Source organism: Alosa sapidissima, chromosome 24 (genome assembly GCF_018492685.1).
Source record: "Alosa sapidissima isolate fAloSap1 chromosome 24, fAloSap1.pri, whole genome shotgun sequence".
NCBI lineage: Eukaryota > Metazoa > Chordata > Actinopteri > Clupeiformes > Clupeidae > Alosa > Alosa sapidissima.
Window position 1 is genome coordinate 22,185,654 of NC_055980.1, and position 19,734 is coordinate 22,205,387.

General features: G+C 41.5%; 1 protein-coding gene and 1 long non-coding RNA gene across 4 annotated transcripts; one reads left to right on the plus strand and one right to left on the minus strand.

The window, feature by feature from the left end:
- Positions 1-1,425: 1,425 nt before the first annotated feature.
- LOC121699634 (protachykinin-1) lies at positions 1,426-9,639 on the minus strand. Of its 2 annotated transcripts, XM_042081941.1 has the most exons (7): positions 9,334-9,639; positions 6,490-6,790; positions 5,339-5,435; positions 4,668-4,706; positions 3,980-4,048; positions 1,617-1,694; positions 1,426-1,527 (listed from the first exon to the last, which is right to left on the minus strand). In XM_042081941.1, the coding sequence occupies exons 2-7, from the start codon at positions 6,601-6,603 to the stop codon at positions 1,490-1,492; spliced, it is 435 nt and encodes a 144-aa protein (XP_041937875.1). In that variant the 5' UTR covers positions 6,604-6,790; positions 9,334-9,639; the 3' UTR covers positions 1,426-1,489. The 2 variants fall into 2 exon arrangements, with proteins under 2 accessions (XP_041937875.1, XP_041937874.1); XM_042081940.1 differs by lacking the exon at positions 9,334-9,639 and having other exon boundaries at positions 6,490-6,861.
- LOC121699637 lies at positions 1,484-11,098 on the plus strand. Of its 2 annotated transcripts, XR_006026995.1 has the most exons (4): positions 1,484-1,540; positions 1,653-1,696; positions 9,566-10,122; positions 10,259-11,098. It is a non-coding gene; the product is annotated as an uncharacterized LOC121699637 (long non-coding RNA). The 2 variants fall into 2 exon arrangements; XR_006026994.1 differs by having other exon boundaries at positions 9,566-11,098.
- The last annotated feature ends 8,636 nt before the right edge of the window (positions 11,099-19,734 follow it).

Here is a 19,734-nt window from a genome sequence, read left to right on the forward strand (position 1 = left end):
GGAATAGTGTATGGATCTTTTTGGGTCTCTGTCCCTTACAAAAAATAACAGCAGTTTTTCTAATGCAGTACGATAATATTTTCATGTCCCAAAAAATTGCATTTCTGCAGTAAAGTGCAGTACTATGTAGTGCAATGATTTTTTTCATGTCTCAAATATTGCGTTTCCTCCATATGTACTGCAAATAATTCCTCCAAAACTGCCGTTTTGACACACAAGGGGTTTCCCACTTACACAGCCATGGCTATATTATGAGCACACAGACAAAGGAGATCCTCACACCACACTCTCAAGCATCGAGAGTGCAGATGTCTCCTTCATGTTTAAGTCTGATTCTAACTTGCACCCAAAGAAGGATTTGCATTTAGAGTTCAGCGTGCCTGCTGCTCAGTATTCAGTGTTCAGTCAGTTTTGAACATGCACACAGAATGGACAATTAGAGGACAGTGATGAACATTTTTCTGAATATAACGAGAGAATCACAGACTGCACCTCTAATCGCTGTCTTAACTGTTATCGCTGTTGCTTTCTATAAGAATATCTCCCCAAATCTCTAATGAACTACCATGCAGATTTTTTTCCATTAAAAATTAACACCATGAAATAATTGATATTTATTCCCCTTGGTGTCAATACTCAACGTCATTTAGTGCAAAGACCGTACCCAGTTTGCAGGAAACCGACTAAATAGGTCATGATCCTATCCGATCAACAACATTACATAGTGCAATATCAAGTGATCCGTGCATCAAAATGCTATACTTTAAAGGAGAATTCCGGTGTGATATTGACCTAAAAAATAATTCAGTGGAAATGCATGGATTCCAGTTTCTTCCAGTAGCAGCAACTGGAATCCATGCATTTCCACTGAATTATTTTTGGAATCTGATCCCTTCTCATAGCTGTTCATTCTTACTCGTTGCTCGACTTATCGTGACTAAATTCAAGATGGCTGCAAACGCTAAACTTCGTGAAGATACTGTCTGTATAAATCGTCTTGTAAGTAAACTACCAGTGCTTTTTCAAAGTTCTCAATGTCTCGTTTTAAATGTCAGGGCCCTCGGAAGTCTACCAATGAAGTGTGGAGATACATTGAGCCTCGTAAATGGGTGTAAAACAGTGATTTATTTGCATGGCTAGCCCGATGCCGAAGCACCACTATTGAAAAAGATGTTGGTAGCATCGGCTAACTAGCGCCAGATTTTGGAGTGCAGGGGACAAGCCGAGATGGGCTATGAGACATACGTTCACACTCGGTATCATGTTTCGATACACTTTAGGTCAATATCACACCGGAATTCTCCTTTAAGGTAAAAAAACTGCATTTTGTTGCTTTAAGGATTCACAACTGAACAAACCACAAATGCAATTTAACAATGTTTGATGTAGCAAACTTTATTTGTAGTAAATGTATGGATTGATGGGGTCTATGAGTCAGGATGTAACCACTATTAACCTCCATCTTGTGTTCCAACAGCTATCAGGGTTATCAGTAATACAGGTGTTTGTTCCAATCCTCTTCTAGATCTACGAGAGACAGGTAAATGAACATGGGCATAAGCTTGTATCATTCTATCACCAACATAATGCTGCATGTCTTTTTCAGTTCCACATACCTAAGTGCTGGTTTGATTCTTCCATCATGTCTGCAGCTGAGCTGGTGTCCTCTTCCGGAGTGATCCTCCTCAAAGCTCCTGTAAGTACAACCAGTGGAAAGGAATTGCATGTTATTATAAACCCATTATTCGAGACAACTGAAGAATCAGTGTGAAAAATAAATGTAATTCTGTCATGTGGCAGAGATGCTGTTGTTACGGAGTGATTCTGCACTTTTTACCCCCCCCCCCCCCCCCCACATAAATGCACAAATAGGCTGACACCAGACATAATTTCACTGCATTTCTTACTTCCAGTAACTATATGCATGTGACAATAAACTTCCTTGTATTTTTTGTATCCTTGTATCCTTGATTCAAAAATAATAAAAAACATCAGTCAGGAAAAAGTCCTGTCACCACACAGAAGATCATCCAGTTAGTAAATGAGCCCATAATCTAGTAAAATGAGAGCAGGATTTAGTCAAATAAGCACTCGATATAGTAAAACAAGCACACTTTCTCTCGATAAACAAAATAACATTTTGCAATGACACCTCCCGGGCTCTGTACAAGATAAACAAATTAAGAAATAAACAAATCGGCGAGCTTGTGTGATGTACAACAGAGCCTGCATGACGCACATGGAGCGTTTGAATGGCAGTCGATGACGTTCCTGTCCTTTGTTTGGTGTTAGTGGTGTGGGGCTAAGAGTGGGGATGACGCTTGATTAGAGGATTCTCGGTGTGAGTGAGCTTCAAGTGTATAGCAAAAGAGATAGGTCCACAGCGCTCATAGAGCAGGACCAGAATCACACTGAAATTAATCTAACCAAGTATTATTAATCTTATATCAAGATCAAAAAATATATTTGGTATTGTTTTTAGTGAAGAGACTTACCTAGTACACTCTCAAAAGATCATTTTGACTTAATTTAAGAAGACTTTAACTTATTTTAAGGAGACTTATCAAGACAAATGTATTTAACGCACTGGCAGACAAATCTGCTTGTTTTTAGGACAAATGCGCTTAACGCACTGGCAGACAAATTTGCTTGTTTTTAGGATGAGACGTCTTCAAAGAAGTCAAACAATTTTACGAGAAAGTGCTACGAAAGTCTCTTTATACTAAAAACAGTATCAAATAGATTTTTTGATCTTAATATAAGATTAATAACACTTGGTTAGATTTTATTAGATGTGCAGTTTTTGCAGTGCAGCAGCAGCATCAGGTCCTGAGCCACTTCATATGACTGGACCCAGAGAAGGACCGGAGCACTTTAATAGTTATACTATTAATACTATTAATAAACTTTAATAGTTCAAGTGACGGAACGCAACGTTTTGATTCGCACAGCGTCTTCCTCGGAGGAGTATTGAGGAGGAGATATATAATAGCGTTTATATATATACTGATAGAATGTGGAAGGCAGGGGTTCCGATAGAACTTTTGGGCCCTGTGAAAGAATACAAAATTGGGCCCCACCAATAACAACAATGTTGGTCATTATATTCTGTGACTTAGACTGTGAGGGGGCCCTGTCAGTGGAAGGCCCTTGGAATCATTCTAACTTGATTTCCACCATATTACACCGTCCCTGGTGGCATGCAGGTGTGTTTGCACATAAAGACTTCATATTTAAACACAGTCAGTAGTAAAAAATAAAGCACTAAAGATATTACACTGTGAGCTCAGATGAGTGCTGTAGTTGTACCAAAACATAAGAAATGCAATGAACGTGAGCCTTAATGACCGTGGGCGGCTCTAAGGAGCACTGTTGTGTGCCTCTCAGCTTCAAGTCGTTGTAAAAGCGATTTTAGCTGCTACCTTTTCCCTTAAAAACGCCAGCCTACGTGAAGTGTCTGCAAAAAATAAGGAGGGAAGGATTTTCGTTTGTCATCGCCGTCAGGTGCTTGTTGACAGCGATGTCAACGAACAGGAAACTGGTTTGCCGACGTCAAGCAAAGTCCTTTTAGGCAAGTCCCACCACTCAGCGGCCATATTGCAACGCTTTTTGGGCACTTATCGGGCATCTATTTCGGCAGAAATGCGCGTGCAACACACCACATGATTTGCTCAATGTATTCACATGTCAAAGTTTTGCCGTGGAAGGGGGTTGGTATGTGTAGACAACTGCCATATTGGCGTTACAAACTAACCCTATGCATCCCCCCACCCCCAAGGCACCACAATGGAAATAAGCCCCAGGGCTTTATTGTGTTATCCTGACTTTGTTTTTTTTTTTTTTAATGTATGGTGCAAAGCTGTATCATATTTTAGAACGAAAAGGTTCGAATAAAATCAATCAATCAATGCATTAAAGCAATCAATCCTCATTAGAAAGTCTCTGCTTCAAGTAAGCTAGCGCACAGAGCCCATTTTACCTGCGCGCTGGCCTTCACTGACCGCATCCCTCCTGCCCATTAGCCCAATGAACACTGCTCCTTTATGTCCTGAGGAGGAAGAGAAAAAAATTTTGGTGTGAGGTTAGCTCACACGGGTAAACACACTCTAAAAAGGGATGTGTTAAAATGACACATTGCTGTATGTGCTCAGGGACAACACATTTTGTGTCCATTTCAACACAGCAATTACGTGGCTGGGTGAAAGGTTAAAGACAAATTTCAGCTATCTAACAAAAAAATCCTGTATATTAAACTGTCTTTCACCCAGCCAGCCACACAATTCAGCTATCTCCACATAATTACTGTGTTGAAATTGGCACAAAATGTGTTGTCCCTGAGCACACACAGCAATGTGTCATTTTAACACATAATTTTTTAGAGTGCAGAAGTGTTTTGGGTGGCATCATGTGGAGGAAGACTTTTTTAAAAATGATAAAGATGTCTGTACATTACTGAGAAGAGGTGTTAGTGCAAAGAACTGAATTTTTAGCATTGATATAAAATTCGTTTTTCTATCTTAGCTTTTGTCATTTTATTTTCCTCTTGTGTATGCATCTGTGAAGAAAAGCATAGCTTGGTATAGCGCGTTGATTATGATGTCTGATGGATGGGCGTATAGCTTGCTGAACTATGAGCGATTTGCACACAAAGTTCCTCACTCACTCACCTCGTCTCTGCACCGGTGCAGGCCGTTGTCTCGATGTCGCTAAAATCAGAGAAAGAACACGCTAGCATTTTGATTGACACATGCACTTATAATGTTAATGCACTTTGCTCCACTCTCAAATATCGACAAGGCCTTTGAGCTAAATGTTACCCAATATCACAACAAGGAAAGAAAAGAAGAGAATGAAGCTGGGCAGTGTGCCAACCAACATACCAAGTCAGAGTAACATGCAAATTAGTTACCTGTGACTCAGGTGTTAATATTGAAGGTCAAAAGAACACTCTGCGCTTGCATATATTTAGGTCAATTTTTCAGTGTGGGTAATCAACTCAAAATGGATTCATGGAATTTTCTTTCCAATTTTTAATATACACTTTTGAATTTGAAGTGCTATATATCCTGGCAGGTATCAGAATGAGTAGAAAGTAAAATAATAAAAGGATAGATACATCTCTTTAAACAAAATAACTGAATGAACTGAAATATCTATATGCTATAACATGAATAGTGTACTATTCATAATAGTAATACCACTCTTTATATTAACAATAGCATGCCTCTGGACAGTCTGGGTGTCGAGGCCACTGGAATAGTGTGGCATATTAAGTTCTACTATCCCAATATAACATGAATGCCAGTGCGCCCGTGCAGTTGGGACGTGAGTATGTTACCCGAACGCTTCCCCATCAGACCGTAGAACTGCCGTGCTTTGGACCTCTTCATCAGGCTCTCCTCCTGCTCCGCTAACTGCTCCAGCACCGGCTCCTCCTGACACACACACACCATACACACACCATACACACACGCACGCAAGCACACACACACACACACGCACGCACGCACACGCATGCATGCACGCACGCACGCACGCACGCACGCACGCACGCACACACATAAATACACACGGACACACGCACATACACATGCACATGCTCATGTACACGCACACACACACCAGAGTAGTAATCACTGAGTTAAAGGATTCAAGTTTAAACGCCACCAGGTTAAATGCCATTGTCCAGTAATCCATTAATACAAACTCTGATCCATTAATACAAACAAAAATATTGTAAATATAATATATATATTAACTAGCATATAAACACATAATATTGACAGTGACTATAAATGTATGTCAGATACTTAAATGGTTACATTTGTACAATTAATGTTTTCAACATTAGATTATTGTTAAGCAGCATCTTGATGAGATTAGTCCTTTTTACATTTGAGTAAGATGGAGTACAAACAGTAAAAGTAAAATACTTACTGTAGAACAATCTATGAATTAAAACCAAGTTAAAGCAACACAATGTCGTTATTTTGCCTAAGAATAAGGGCTTCAAGGTCATGTTGCCTTAGAATAAGGGGTTTCAAGGTCATATTGATGCTACACTAACTGATAGTGTGGAGTTTCTGACACTGCTGACGCACAACCAGAACACATGGTATTGCACTATGTAGTGATATTGTCTCTTTTTGCAGTTTTTTGACAAATTGGGTAGCCTACCCTCTTAGTGCTAAATTGGTACCCAGTATTGAGAATGGATGAAAACAGGAATTCCTACATTGTGTTACTTTAAATCACATGGTAACAGTGCAACAAAATAGGCACAAATAATATGCATTATTTTATATCTGTAAAAAAATTACAAATATATTCGGTTGCTTCTTGCAGTTTGTATAGATCAATTGCATTTTGAATACTTGCAGTCGACTATACTGTGAACACAAGTCGGTCTTATCACAGGATCAGAAGACCAAATGCCTCTGTCTGTACCTCTCCAAACCGAGATCTTTCAGTTGCATCTGATGCACTTACCTGCCAGTCTTTAGATATCCAGTTGTCCCTATCTAGAGTAAGAGAGATTCCCTGAGCGCTATATACGAGAGCAATCAAGAGCATGAATGTAGCAAGGAGTTTCCAGGTTTCCATATGGGCTACACAAATAACAAAAAATAAAATGAAAAGTAAACAAAATGCTTAAGACTCTTATTATATAATGCAAGTGTTCCTTTTTTTCGTTGTGGCTAAAATCCTGGCCTGCTGCAAGATGCCTCCGTTAGATGGACGGTTGTAGCACAGTTGTGGATTTTCCTCTTTTTCTTGCTTCTTTCCTTGTCTGGCAAAGCAAGGATAGTATTGGTTTATCGTCTGAATACAGGTGCCATTTATACCCATACGATTGTTGGCGCCCCCTCCCATACACACACCATTTCCCACACACACCCCCCTCACCAATATTACCCAGGGACCCCCTCCATTGGCAGGATTTGGGAGCAAGCACATTATCTGTCAAAAGACAGTGATTACACCTTCTGCTGTCCCTGTGGCATCGTTGAAAATGTCACATTTATGTGAAGAATAGATGGTGTTTGTGATGGGGGGTGGGGGGTGTGGGCAAACAAAACAAATTGTATTCTGTGGGTACTCCTGAAACGTCAAACTATAAAGCCTGATCGGATGTGTGCGTGTGCGCGCACGTGTGTGTGTGTGTGTGTGTGTTTATGTTTATTGGGGCATTCTTTTATTGTTTTCCATACGTTAACCATCCTCAAATATTTGCCGGCGACATGGCTCTCCTCATTTCCTGCGTGCTATGCCCCTCTCCTGTGCCACAGGTCGTAATAGCACAGCCCTGTTTGTGAAGGGGAATCAAGCAGACACCACAGACAGCTGCGGCACACCACACTGGTGACTTTCTGATGTGCTCCTTTGATTGGAGTCGGGTTGAAAGAACACCACCCGGCGCCCCAGAGTCTTTGAAGGAGCAGGTGGTAAACATTGCCTTATGCCCCCCCCCCCCCCCACTACGCGCCCACCACACACTGTATGTACGACTACACACTCCTTTATTAAACCCACGTTGGAAAAAAGAAAGACTTCCGACTTCTGCCAGTAACATTACTCACACAAGGTTTTCTACGGTTTTGTTTTGACCCACAGTAAATTTCCATCAACATCTACTGGTTTTGGTTATGACATTAGGGGTGTAAAGGTCGTTAGGCTCAATACAGATGTGTACTGAATGTGACGAATGCAGTCTTTAACAGTAATCAACAGTTGGCTTTTTTGTGTGCAGACCATGTTTCAAATTTGAGTTTCCACACAAACATATAAGGTGGCATGCCATATGTTAGTTTACATCAAAAAACATTTGACACCTTTTCAAAATACTATTCCAGTTCATATGTGTTGAGCATCAGTAATATTGTCAGTAAATGTTCGGCTAGTAGTAGCCTACCTACAGGCTTACTGTACCGAAAATTAACCGAACCATCACTTCAACACCGAGATAAATACCGAATTGATTAAGTTGATCAGAGAGAGTCAATGTAGTTGATTGAGGATAGGTTAGGGTTTTCTAAGTATAGTTACTTAAAGGTGCAAGTGATGCCGGGTAACGCCAGAGTATTAGAGCGAACGAGTGAGAGAGAGACAATTGAAACTCTCCCAAACGCGCATCTCGTCGATTATTTGCTGGAACAGTTTGTTATGTTTTTATGGGCAAGGTTTGTTGTTTTGTTGTTTTGTATGTGAGTGTGTGTGTATCCATTCTCTAAACCTGCATTTGGTTGAGCACTTGCAGGTGTTTGGTTGAGCACTTGCACTTTTTTTTTTAACCTGAATATATAGACCTCCCACAACAAAAGAAGTTAAAAACTCCCTCACCGTGACCTGCCAGAGAGTAGAATTTGGGTGATTTGTTGCCTTTACAAGGGGTCTTTACGAGTCCTGAGTAGATGCTGGTGAATAATGGGATAAAAGCTTTTTTTATATCTTTTAAAAATAGGTAGACATACTCCTTGTGGGTATTGAAACATTATTTTCTATGTAGGCTATAAGCTTCCAACATTTTTGAAAGTTGTTTATTTTAATAGTTTGATGGATTGCGACAAGAATGTCACCTAAGTACTATTTCTATTACAATAGGGGATTTCAAAGCTTTTATTGATCAATTTTGTCCTTCGCTCCTTTCCCCTGAAATGGCTCAACCCATTGAGCCGCGCTATAAAATAAAGCACTTCCATTGAAACATGGATGACACGCACACATTGTTGGCTTTGATCTTGCCACAGGTGCTTAACAAAGAGAGAAAGCAATTTGGGGTAATTAGCTCTGAACAGCACTTGAGTCCACGCGAGCGTGGGGCTCCACGCCGACCGCAGTGCTCAGTGGCGAATCAAAAGAATCGGCCGTGGTCCATTTGCATGCGAAGCGAGTGCGCTGAAAAAAGGTCCGGCGGCCCCACGCTGCCTCACCATGCCAATCTGGCTCTTACCGATCGCTCTTTCAACACAGCTCAACACATTCAACGCAGACTAGACGAGCGTTGTGTTTACGGGAGTTTTCCATGATTGCAAGAGCTGATTTTGTGACCTGACTTGACCTATGTATTCTGCTATAGATTCTCAGTCTAGATAGAGAGATTCTTAAACTCTGTTTAAATGTATCAGATGAACTCACTGTCAAGTAACTATGAAAGTGTGTGTGTGTGTGTGCTCTGAACTACAAGAGACACCAACAGCCTGAGCCAAATTCCTTGTTTGTCTCAACATACTTGGCACAAATTTCTGACATTGATTCTGACAATAGGTTAAGGAGGGTGATCGTTTTCCCGTCATACACAGGATTGTTTGTTGAGTGGTATACGAGTATGTTTACCCTTGTGAACCCTTGCCAGTTCAAAAGTTCAGACAACATGGTGTCAAACCCGGTCTCTCAGCATGATCACTAACACAGAGCACACTTTCTCCTGTTGGCAGCTGCAGAAGCTTCATCAGTTGTCATCATTTTCTAGGACATTTCTGCAAAGACATTTGTATGACATGATACAACATGGTACAAGAGGAGTTTTCAGTGTGTGATCCCTGCTTATCTCTTTGTCTATCCTCAGGACTTGGAAAAGGACGCAAATATATCAGGAGGACAGAGACATTGATATGTGTGACATTCTTGAATGAGACAGCCATCCATGTAAATTTAAAGCAGGTCATGTGTGTACCATTGCATTCACATGCACTGACGTGTATAATCAGATTATATAATATAATAATAATAATAACACTAAATGTATAATCAGATTAAATAATTAATATAATGACACTGAATGTATATTGCAATTCACATTAAGAGTAGCCTAACCCCTGTCTACACACACACACACAAACAAACACACACACATGCATACATTACTAAGCAGATCAACCAAATTGAAATTATTAAAATGAATCAGACTTCAACGTAATGCTCTACAACATGTCGACTTGAAAACTTTTTTTATTAATTTATTTATTTTTGTCCCCCAAGTTACCATTAGCTCAATGTTGTTTTCTGTGCCACCGGTAATGCTTTAGGAATGCACATGTTTTTATATGCAGTTGAAAGGGTCTATATGTAAGACAGCTTTCACTGCATGACCTCACCAACGAACCATACAGCCAAAAGATGCCAGTGAGTATTCTAGCTAGGAGTGCCAACGGAAATGTTCCCTGGTTTTTGTATGCTTTTAAGGGAGGCAACTTGTTCTTTTTTTCCTTTTTTTTTTTACCAATTCTCCAGAAATGCTTGTTTTTTTTTCTTTTTTCAGAGCTCATAGATTCCCCCAGAGCTGCATGGCACTGCAGTAAGAAGCAGGACAGCACGTCCTGTGCCACCATCTTGGCTCCTGTCACCCGGCGGTGTCCCCAGTTGCCTTTGAACAGGCTGTAATGGGATTGGGTCTTCGCCATTGTTGCTTTTAATTGGCTCTGAGATGGTTTGGGGGGCTTGGGCAGATTTTGGGGCTCCTCTTTTGTATTTGTCGACACTACTTTCTCTCTCTCTCTCTCTCCCTCTCTGTCTCTGTCTATTCCTCTCTGGGTAGGGTGGTGGAGCTGGGCTCATGTCAGCCTGCTCTCCCTCTCTCTCTCTCTCCATCTCTCTCACTCCCTCTCTCTCTCTCTCACTTGTTCGCTCTAATGCTTAGGTGTATGATACTTATCAGTCAGGAGGATGGCTGCCTTTCTCCTGAGCCATCCACGGGGTGAATGGGTGATAATATGATGTGAAAGAGAGGTGAATGGTGACAGAGTGAGAGAGGGAGCGTGTTGGAGAGGAAGTGTGTGTGCTGAAATGTTGCTTTTCATTCACTTTTCCTCAGCACATCTGCTATTAGAGGTTTAGGTTATCTAGATAGATCTTGCTATCAATCTCAAGGTTTTATGTACCAAGAAGGCATTTTTTTCTACCTTGTAAAATGTAAAGTTATTCCATGTTTTGTGAAAGGTAGTAAATATGATTATATCACATTTTTTATTAAAAATGTTTTCGAAAAAGGTGGTTTAGTTTCAATTGACTATCATACTCATGTCATTTTTGGGGTCTAACTTTGGTGTGTGTACGTGTATATCTGTGTGTGTGTACATGCTTATGCATGAATTTGTATTTATGTGTGTACATCAGATAGAAACAGAGAAACACAGAGAGAGAGAGATAGAGAGATAGATAGGGAGAGAGAGAGAGAGAGAGAGAGAGAGAGAGAGAGTGTGTGTCAACATATGTCTCTCTCTCTCTCTCCATGCTGAGGCTATGGCCTGCCTGTAATCTGGTGCTGACAGCCCTTTGGCTATCAGATTGGCTGGCTGCCAGCGCCTGTTTAACCCACAGCAACCTCTTAGATAGCAGGTGCCATATCTGTGCCAGATCAAGTTCAGATCCGTGCCAGTACTCAGCCTTTATTTCGCTTCTGGGTCTCATTTAGTTTCCTATGTAGCCTGTGCTATAAGAGACACAAATTCCCTGCCGACCAAGAACCTGCACCCATGAATACTGAGTGCTAGCATGGAGGCTTAAGTCTATACTCTAATTTCCCTTTTAAATTGATATTTTATTTGTATTGTAGTAATGAAAGCATCTATACAATTTTGTTAAGGGACAATGGACGACATGGCATTCGGGTATGAGAAGTTAAGGGGAAACTCTGGTTTAACAACAACCTAGGGTCTATTTGTGGGTGATAACGAGTATCACAAAATAAGAAATTTGCACTTGGGACCAAATTATGTCAATCGGGGCAGTTTCGAGTAAGACTGGAAAATAGCATATACAGTAGCAAAGCCTTTTGGGGCAACTTGGCTTTTTCGTACCACTACCAACAGTACTTGATGACCTTGAGAAACCGAGATCTTTGTGAAAAATTGCCGGAATTCTCCTTCAAGCTTACTCAGTGCACTGAGGTTTACCCCCGTCACTTAGACACACTCTCCCGATCTTCAACACCGTGGCCTGATGAACTTATCTCGCTGTAATCTTGTGTGCTGTGCCGATTAGTTGAGTGCTTGTTTTACAGATCACGGATGGCAGACAGGGAGTCTGCATACAGTAAATCAGTTTTGGCGGAATCTGGGACAGGTTAAACACCATTACATCACGACAGGACAACTCATGTGTGTGGGTGTGGGTGTGTATGTGTGTGTGTGTATGTGGGCGTGTGTGGGCATATTGTACACTTTTGTTTGTATGTATGGATTTGTATGCATACTGTACACTTGCGTCTCTCTCTCTCTCTGTCTTTCTCTTTTCTCTCTTTCTGTGTGTGTATGTGTTTGTATGCATACTGTAGGCTTGCGTCTATCGCTCTCTCTCTTTCTCTCTCTGTTGGTATGCATACTGTACGCTTGCGTCTCTCTCTCTCCCTCCTTGTGTGTGTGTGTGTGTGTGTGTGTCTGTGTGTGTGTATGTGTGTGCTTGCCTGTATCTGTTTGAGTGTCATCTGTGTTTGTATGCATACTGTACACTTGCGTGTCTCTCTCTCTCTCTCTGTGTGTGTGTGTGTGTGTGTGTGTGTGTGTTGTTTGCGTGTGAAAGTGGTTGTGCTCGGGGTGAAATTCCTGTCACTCCTCGCCGCACCTCTTGGCCTTTCCTCAGCCCTGAGGCCACCATTCCTGCGCCCAACCCACAGCTCTCGTCCCTTCTCTCCTGATCTCTCTCCTGATCTCTCTCTCTCTCCATCTCTCTCGTGATCTCTCTCCATCTCTCTCTCTATCTCTCTCTCTTTCTCTCATCATCTCTCTCTCTCCATCTCTTTCTCTCTCCATCTCTCTCGTGATCTCTCTCCATCTCTCTCTCTCTCCATCTCTCTCTATCTCTCTCTCTTTATCTCTCTCTATCTCTCTCTTTCTCTCGCTCTTTCCTTCTCCATCTCTCTCTCTCTCCCTCTCTCCATCTCTCTCCCCATTTCTCTCCCTCTCTCCATCTCTCTCGCTATCTCTCTCTCTCTCTCTCTATCTATCTACCAATCTCTCTCCCACTGTCCATCTCTCTCTCCATCTGTCTTTCTTCTGTGTCTGTCTGTATCTGTCTTCCATCTCTTCTCCTTCTCTCTTTCCCTCTGCCTTGTACCTTCTCCCTCTCTCCATCTCTCTCCCTCTCTCCATCTCTCTCTCTCTCTCTCTGCTGGTTCTCTTTCTAGCCTCTTCACTTCTTCCTTCTCTCTCTGTCTTCTCTCTGTCCCTCTGCCCTCTTCCTTACTCCCCCCCCCCCCCTCTCTCTCTCTCTCTCTCTCTCTCTCTCTCTCTGCTGGTTCTCTTCCCTCTCCGTTTTCTTCCCCCTTCCCCCGAGGGCATCCAACTGATTTGTCAGATTCTTCTTCTAAACTTTCTTCTTCTAAACTTAAATTGCTACTAAAATTCCTCTTGGGATGAATAAAGTATCTATCTATCTCAGGGTTGCCAACTTTGGGTGTTTGGCTGGAGTGAGATTTTGTGAAGTCACAGTGCGTGTACATACATTTTTCCCTAAACCTAATTTTAAAAATGTCTGTCACCTGACTTTTTTGCTATGTACAGTATAATCCCTGATTTATGTTTTTTTTATTTAAAAAAAACCTAATAGAATGGAAAAGTTTCTTCAAAATGTACATTTAAATTATTGATTGCACTTGAAAACAAGACCAGTGTTTTAACCCCGTGGCATGGAAGGATTATGAGCCACTGGGCCCCTGGGCACAGACATGAAAAGGGCCCCCCTGCCCACCTGAAAAAGGTAGTAGCTCAGTAGAAAAAAATTAAAAATAACCCCTTAAATGATGACTTCTGGCGAGTTTTGTGGAAAGAAATGGACAGATTGAGACGTATGAATGTGTGTATGAGTGTACATATGTATCAGGGATGGAAATAGCCTAAAATATTTTTTTCCACCTACCATTGTGGCTGGTGGATTCCAAAGTCTACCAGCCACTAGAGATACAGTATGAACATTTGATGAAAAATCATGACCAAAATGATCACGGTTATTGGTATTATTGCGATATGATTAAAATGTGCTGACTTTTTTTCTAAACCTACCATCAATGTTGGACAGAACTCATAATTGGCCTGCCCTTCATGCCCAGTAGCAACAAATCTAAAGGTCAACAGAACAGCTATAGTGTCATAAAAGTGGTGTGGCTCCTTTAAGACCCAATCCACTGGTGTGAGTTCTGGAGCCATCCAACTTCATCATAATAGCATAACAGTCAGCGAATCAACAATCAGAGAAAACTGCGCTGAGAACTTTGTAGGCGGATATTAGACCTACCTGCTGTTGGTCTAGACATATGTATGCCTTAAACTCCTATCCTGTGATTTAGAAACAATGCTGTGGTCTAGTCTAGTCATCAACAAAAAATGAACGGATTGCAAAAAAAAAGAATGGATTTGGCGTGACATTTCTTGAGTGTGCATGAGAGCGCGAGATTGGTGCTGAAAGCGTGAGTGTCACGCCAGATGCGTGAGAGTTGGCAACCCTGCTATCTACCTGTCTACCTATCTACATATCTATCTATCTATCTATCTATCTACCTATCTACATATCTATCTACATATCTATCTATCTATCTATCTATCTATCTATCTATCTATCAGATATCTCTAATACCTCTGTACGCCAACATCAGTGTGGCACACTCTGCTTCAACAGAAGTCTGCTGCCCCCATCTTGTTGGTTATGATTCAGGTCTGTTTTTGTCGACACTGCTCAATTAAATAAATTCTTTATGGAATGCGTGTCAAATGGGTTCACTGATGTTGGCGCTCTTTAGCTCGGGTGGAGCTGATGGTCGGGACCTCACCTACTCCACCTCAGTAGGCCTGTGCCTCTGGCTGCTGCTGAGAGGATTAGTCATGGATTCTGCAGGGGGTAGCGACTTTAAGGGGTACACCCACCACACCTGTGTGTGTGTGTGTGTGTGTCTGTTCTGTGTGTATGTGTGTGTCAAAACATCATATGTTTGTGTGCGTGTTTGTTTGTGTGCGTGTGAGTGTTTGTGTGTGTGTGTGTGTGTGTGTGTGTGTGTGTGTGTGTGTTTGGCATGTTTCCATGTTCGTGTGTGCGTGTGTGTGTGTGTGTGTGTTTGGCATGTTTCCATGTTCGTGTGTCTGCGTGGGTGTCTGCGTGGGTGTGTGCGTGTGTGACCTCTTCCATGAACCATGCAGGTGTGCCACTTTCTGGAAGAGGCCAATGGTCATTAAATGACTCATATCAAACGAAACCAGCCCGAGTGTCTTCCTTCGTGACACAGTCAAAAATAACTGCTAGCGTATGAGGTTTTGCCCCTGCTGTTGACATATGATGTCTGACCTTTTCGCTGACATATAATATTTCCGTGTTGACTCAGGCAATAAAATACCAAGTGAATACCAGTAATATCTAGGGAATGGAATTCAGACTGATATACATCAAATGTGCAATAACACTGTACACAGTGTCATTTTACTGAAATCATAATTTTTACATGACTATTACAGTGTTTTATACAGTATTTTATACAGTATTTTATATTGACTTAATCTAGTGTATATTTATAATTACATTTCATTTTAATTGTACTATAATAGTTATGCATTTAGTGTTCTTACTGCTCTGCTGACCTGCTTCTGCTTACTCCTGTCCAATTTAATGTCATTGTTTGTGTTAACCTAGATACAATTTACAGTAAACTAAGCAAATCTAGATATTTGATTGGCTGTTAATGACTCACAGTGAAAGGAGGAGGTAGATGTCGATCCATATATTTTTCATTATCTTTTTATTTATTGTTTGTTACCAGATATTTGTGTCTGTTAAGGAGAATGTCATGTTTGAAGTGTATCTGTAAAATTCCTGACCCCATTGTTCTGTCACTAGTTGCAGTTATATTCTTGACCACTTGGGGGCAGCCTTGACTGTGAATTAATTATGCCTAACAGTCTGACACCGATTCTCCCAGATTATTAGAAAATTGGACAACAAGTGTTTCCAATTTAGTGCATATTATTTGTGGTTGTCTTTTACACACTGTTCATAGGCCATAATGTGAGCACAGCAGGCCTTTTGAGGCATTTATAGTGTCAGTCACCGAGAGATTATGGCTTGTGGGTTCGATCTGTGATGAATTTAGCCTGCATTACCCAGCAGATTCCGAATGTATTTGATGACAGATTAACTCATAATGTGTAATAATCTTAATGTTTTCATCAAATTCACGTACATACTATGTGCTGACAAGCATGTAGGCCACAGTATGTGTCCTTATAACTCAGTTTTTGTTTTGGTTCACTGGACACTTTGGACACTTTTGCACTTTTGTTAATGCAGTGGGACTCAGTGGGCCTTGAATTTTGGGCTAGCATGTCCTAATGTAATATATCAATATTTGCAACCATTAGCAATTGTTTGATCATGAGGTAGTGATCATGAGGTAGTGATGTTGATATTACTGTGTGTTACTGGTTTACTGTTTTTTTGTTGTATTGTGTTGTGTTGTTTAATGTTGTGTTGTTGTGAATATTGTTTGCTTGTGTTGTTGCTGAAGATGTGTTGTTGTGAATATTGTTTGGTTGTGTTGTTGTTAGAGAGTGATGTTGTGTTGTTGTCTTGATGAGTTTGTGTTGTTGGATTGCGTTGCTAATGGTGTTTTGTTGTTAGGTTGTGTTGTTGTGAACTATGTTTGTTGTTGTGTTGTTGTAGCTGCTGTTGTTTAATGTTGTGTTGTTGTGAATGTTGTTTGATTGTGTTGTTGCTGAAATTGTGCTGTTGTTAGAGAGTGATGTTGTGTTGTTGTATTGTTAGGTTGTGTTGTTGGATTGCGTTGATAGGGGTGTTTTATTGTTGTGTTGTTGTGAATGTTGTTTGTTGTTGTGTTGTTCTTGCTGTTGTGAGGTACGCTCGTGCCTGGGAAGCCTGGCACGGGGCCAGTGGTGTGAAAATATAAATAAAGTTATGGGTCTGCATCTCGCTCGTTTGCGGTTGTGGCTCTTGTTTGTGATCTGCGCGAAGCGCCATGGTGTCAGCATCTTTGGACTGGCGTAAAATGCCGGGTGCGTCGGCCACAAGCTTCGACACTCGTGCCGCATGCAGGGGCATCGAACCCACAGTCACACAGGCTTTTGGCAGCAGTGTTATTAATCAGTCAACTTGTAAAATCAAATGAAAATGTAACCACTTGAGAATAAACTGGCTTGGCAAGAAGACGGAATACAAGCATTCCTCCTGTCCGTGTGAATTCATGTTAATGCAAGCTACACTGCAACCAGTTTTTTTTTTGTAAAGCTGAAATAAAAGTTATTCTAATATATTTAAATTATCACTCTTAAACTCCCCTGAAGAGCAAAGCCTGCATTGTAAGACTCTTACCCGCATCCCTGACTGCTAGAGTTATCAGAAAGTACAACATTACTTAACAATATGTTCTCCTATGGACCCTTTCAACAATAAAAATAAAAAAAATGCTTGAACATTCTATTTGGTTCCCAATCTACTTCCTCTGCATTAAGATAACATACAGAATGTTAAAACGGAAGCCTTGTGGGGCCAACTATGATGCTGATAATGGAACTCTCTTGAAAGGGTCTATATCCGCTTTCTCTCTCAATAAAGACCACATATCATCCCTCCGGACTAGATACGGGGTGGGGGGCTTCACACTACAGATCCTGTCTATGCCTGCACACCACACACACACACACTCACTCTCTCTCACACACACTCTCTCACACTGTTCAGCTATACGTAGCATCCACACACAGCCATCCCAAATAAAGTCTGTCACAATGGTGGGCGTTGCGTGTAGACTCTCGACTCACACAAGGCCATAAATTATCACTGGAGCCTGTCTTCGGGTGTACATGACCCAGAAGGCCCTGCTCTCATGTTCCCCTCACTGTTTTTCATGTGTGTGTGTGTGTGTGTGTGTGTGTGTGTGTGTTGTGTGTGTGTGTGTTGTGTGTGTGTGTGTGTGTGTGTTGTGTGTATGTTGTGTGCGTGTGTGTGTGTGTTGTGTGTGTGTCTGTGTGTTGTGTGTGTGTCTGTGTGTGTTTGTGTGTGTGTGTGTGTGTGTTGTGTGTGTGTGTTGTGTGTGTGTGTGGGTGTATGTGTGTGTGTGTGTGTGTGCCCTCTGGTACTTTATGCGGCTCCTTGGGAGGATCATAAATTGGGACACGTTTGTTAGCGGATCTGGTCCCACTGGTCCAACTTTTCATGTGTGGCGTTGAGTACAAAAAAAAAAAGCTCACACATGAATACATGCTCACACTAGCTGTCTCGCACACACACACACACACTCTCTCTCTCTCTCTCTCACACACACACACACACGCACACACACTCTCTCTTTCTCTCTTTCTCAAACACACACATGGAAGTGGACACACACATACATACAGATATAGAAAAAAAAAGACTTTACACACACGCATAGACAAACACACATACAGACCCACCAACAGACAGACACATTCCCAGGTGGTGGAGAGGGAACCACCAACAGATTTTCAGAAACCTCGAGTCTGTCCCTCTAAAAGCATTCTCTTCAGCTGAGGCACTGACAAATTCACACGCATGACATGATGTACTGGAAACTTCTGGAAGATTGTCGTCCCGCCAGTTGGTCTCCAGAAAGACATGTGAACCACACTCTGTCCAGACGAGACTTGTTTTTGAGTAACATGTTGCGACCTAGATATATTTGAGATGATTTACATTTCATTGAACTGTAAAATAATTAAGTCCTAAGCAGCTGTGGACTACTGGTTAGCACTCTGGACCTGTAACCGGAGGGTTGACGGTTCGAGCCCCGACCAGTAAGAACGGCTGAAGTGCCCTTGAGCAAGGCACCTAACCCCTCACTGCTCCCCGAGCGCCGCTGTAGCAGGCAGCTCACTGCGTCGGGATTAGTGTTTGCTTCACCTCACTGTGTGTTTACTGTGTGCTGAGTGTGTTTCACTAATTCACGGATTGGGATAAATGCAGAGACCAAATTGATCAAAAGAGTATATATACTTGCTTATACTCAAAGGAAAATGTAATCTAATTTTATTAAATTCATTATTCTGCTGTATGTTATTGCCAAGAGGTTACAGTGCAGAGCATCAGATGATGCCATCAGTATGCGCAAGGCAGAACCTGGTAGACGCCATAAATGCGTTGAGTGCGTTCGTGAACGTGGATACCGTGTGCTATACATGCTGCTTCGTGCAACTAACTTCATCGCAGAACTGGGAAGAATGACGTTGCAAAAGAATAACGTTGCAAACAACGTTGGGAAGAGTAACGTTGTAAAAAGGAGGACAGAGCCATGTCTGTTTAAGCGTGAAACACACGTTCCAAACGTTGATCGGGTATGGCTGTCTTCGATGCAAAGGCGAGCGCACAAAAAAAACACATCAGTATTTCTCACCCTGGGCCCTACAGAGATGTGTGTGTGTGTCTGTTCACCTCTACGTGTGTGGAAAGTCTTTAAAATGATTGTACTGTATAGTCAGTGTCCTCTACATTCAAGTGTTCTGGTCTCTGACCAGGCATCCCATTCAGTCCCTACTAGTCAGTTAGCAGGCCTAGGGATAATGTGTTATCCATCAGTCATTATGGGAACTATCCTCATGGGGTGGACAGGACGCAGACACACTGTGTAGGCCAGAAGTTTCAGAAAATCAGCTCAAGAAAACAGAATTTGGTTTTGGTAAACAGAGTTTGAATAAGCTGGCATTTTAACTAGTGCTGTCAAATGATTACATTTTTTAATCATGATTAATCGCTGAATTCATATAGTTAATCACGATTAATCACATA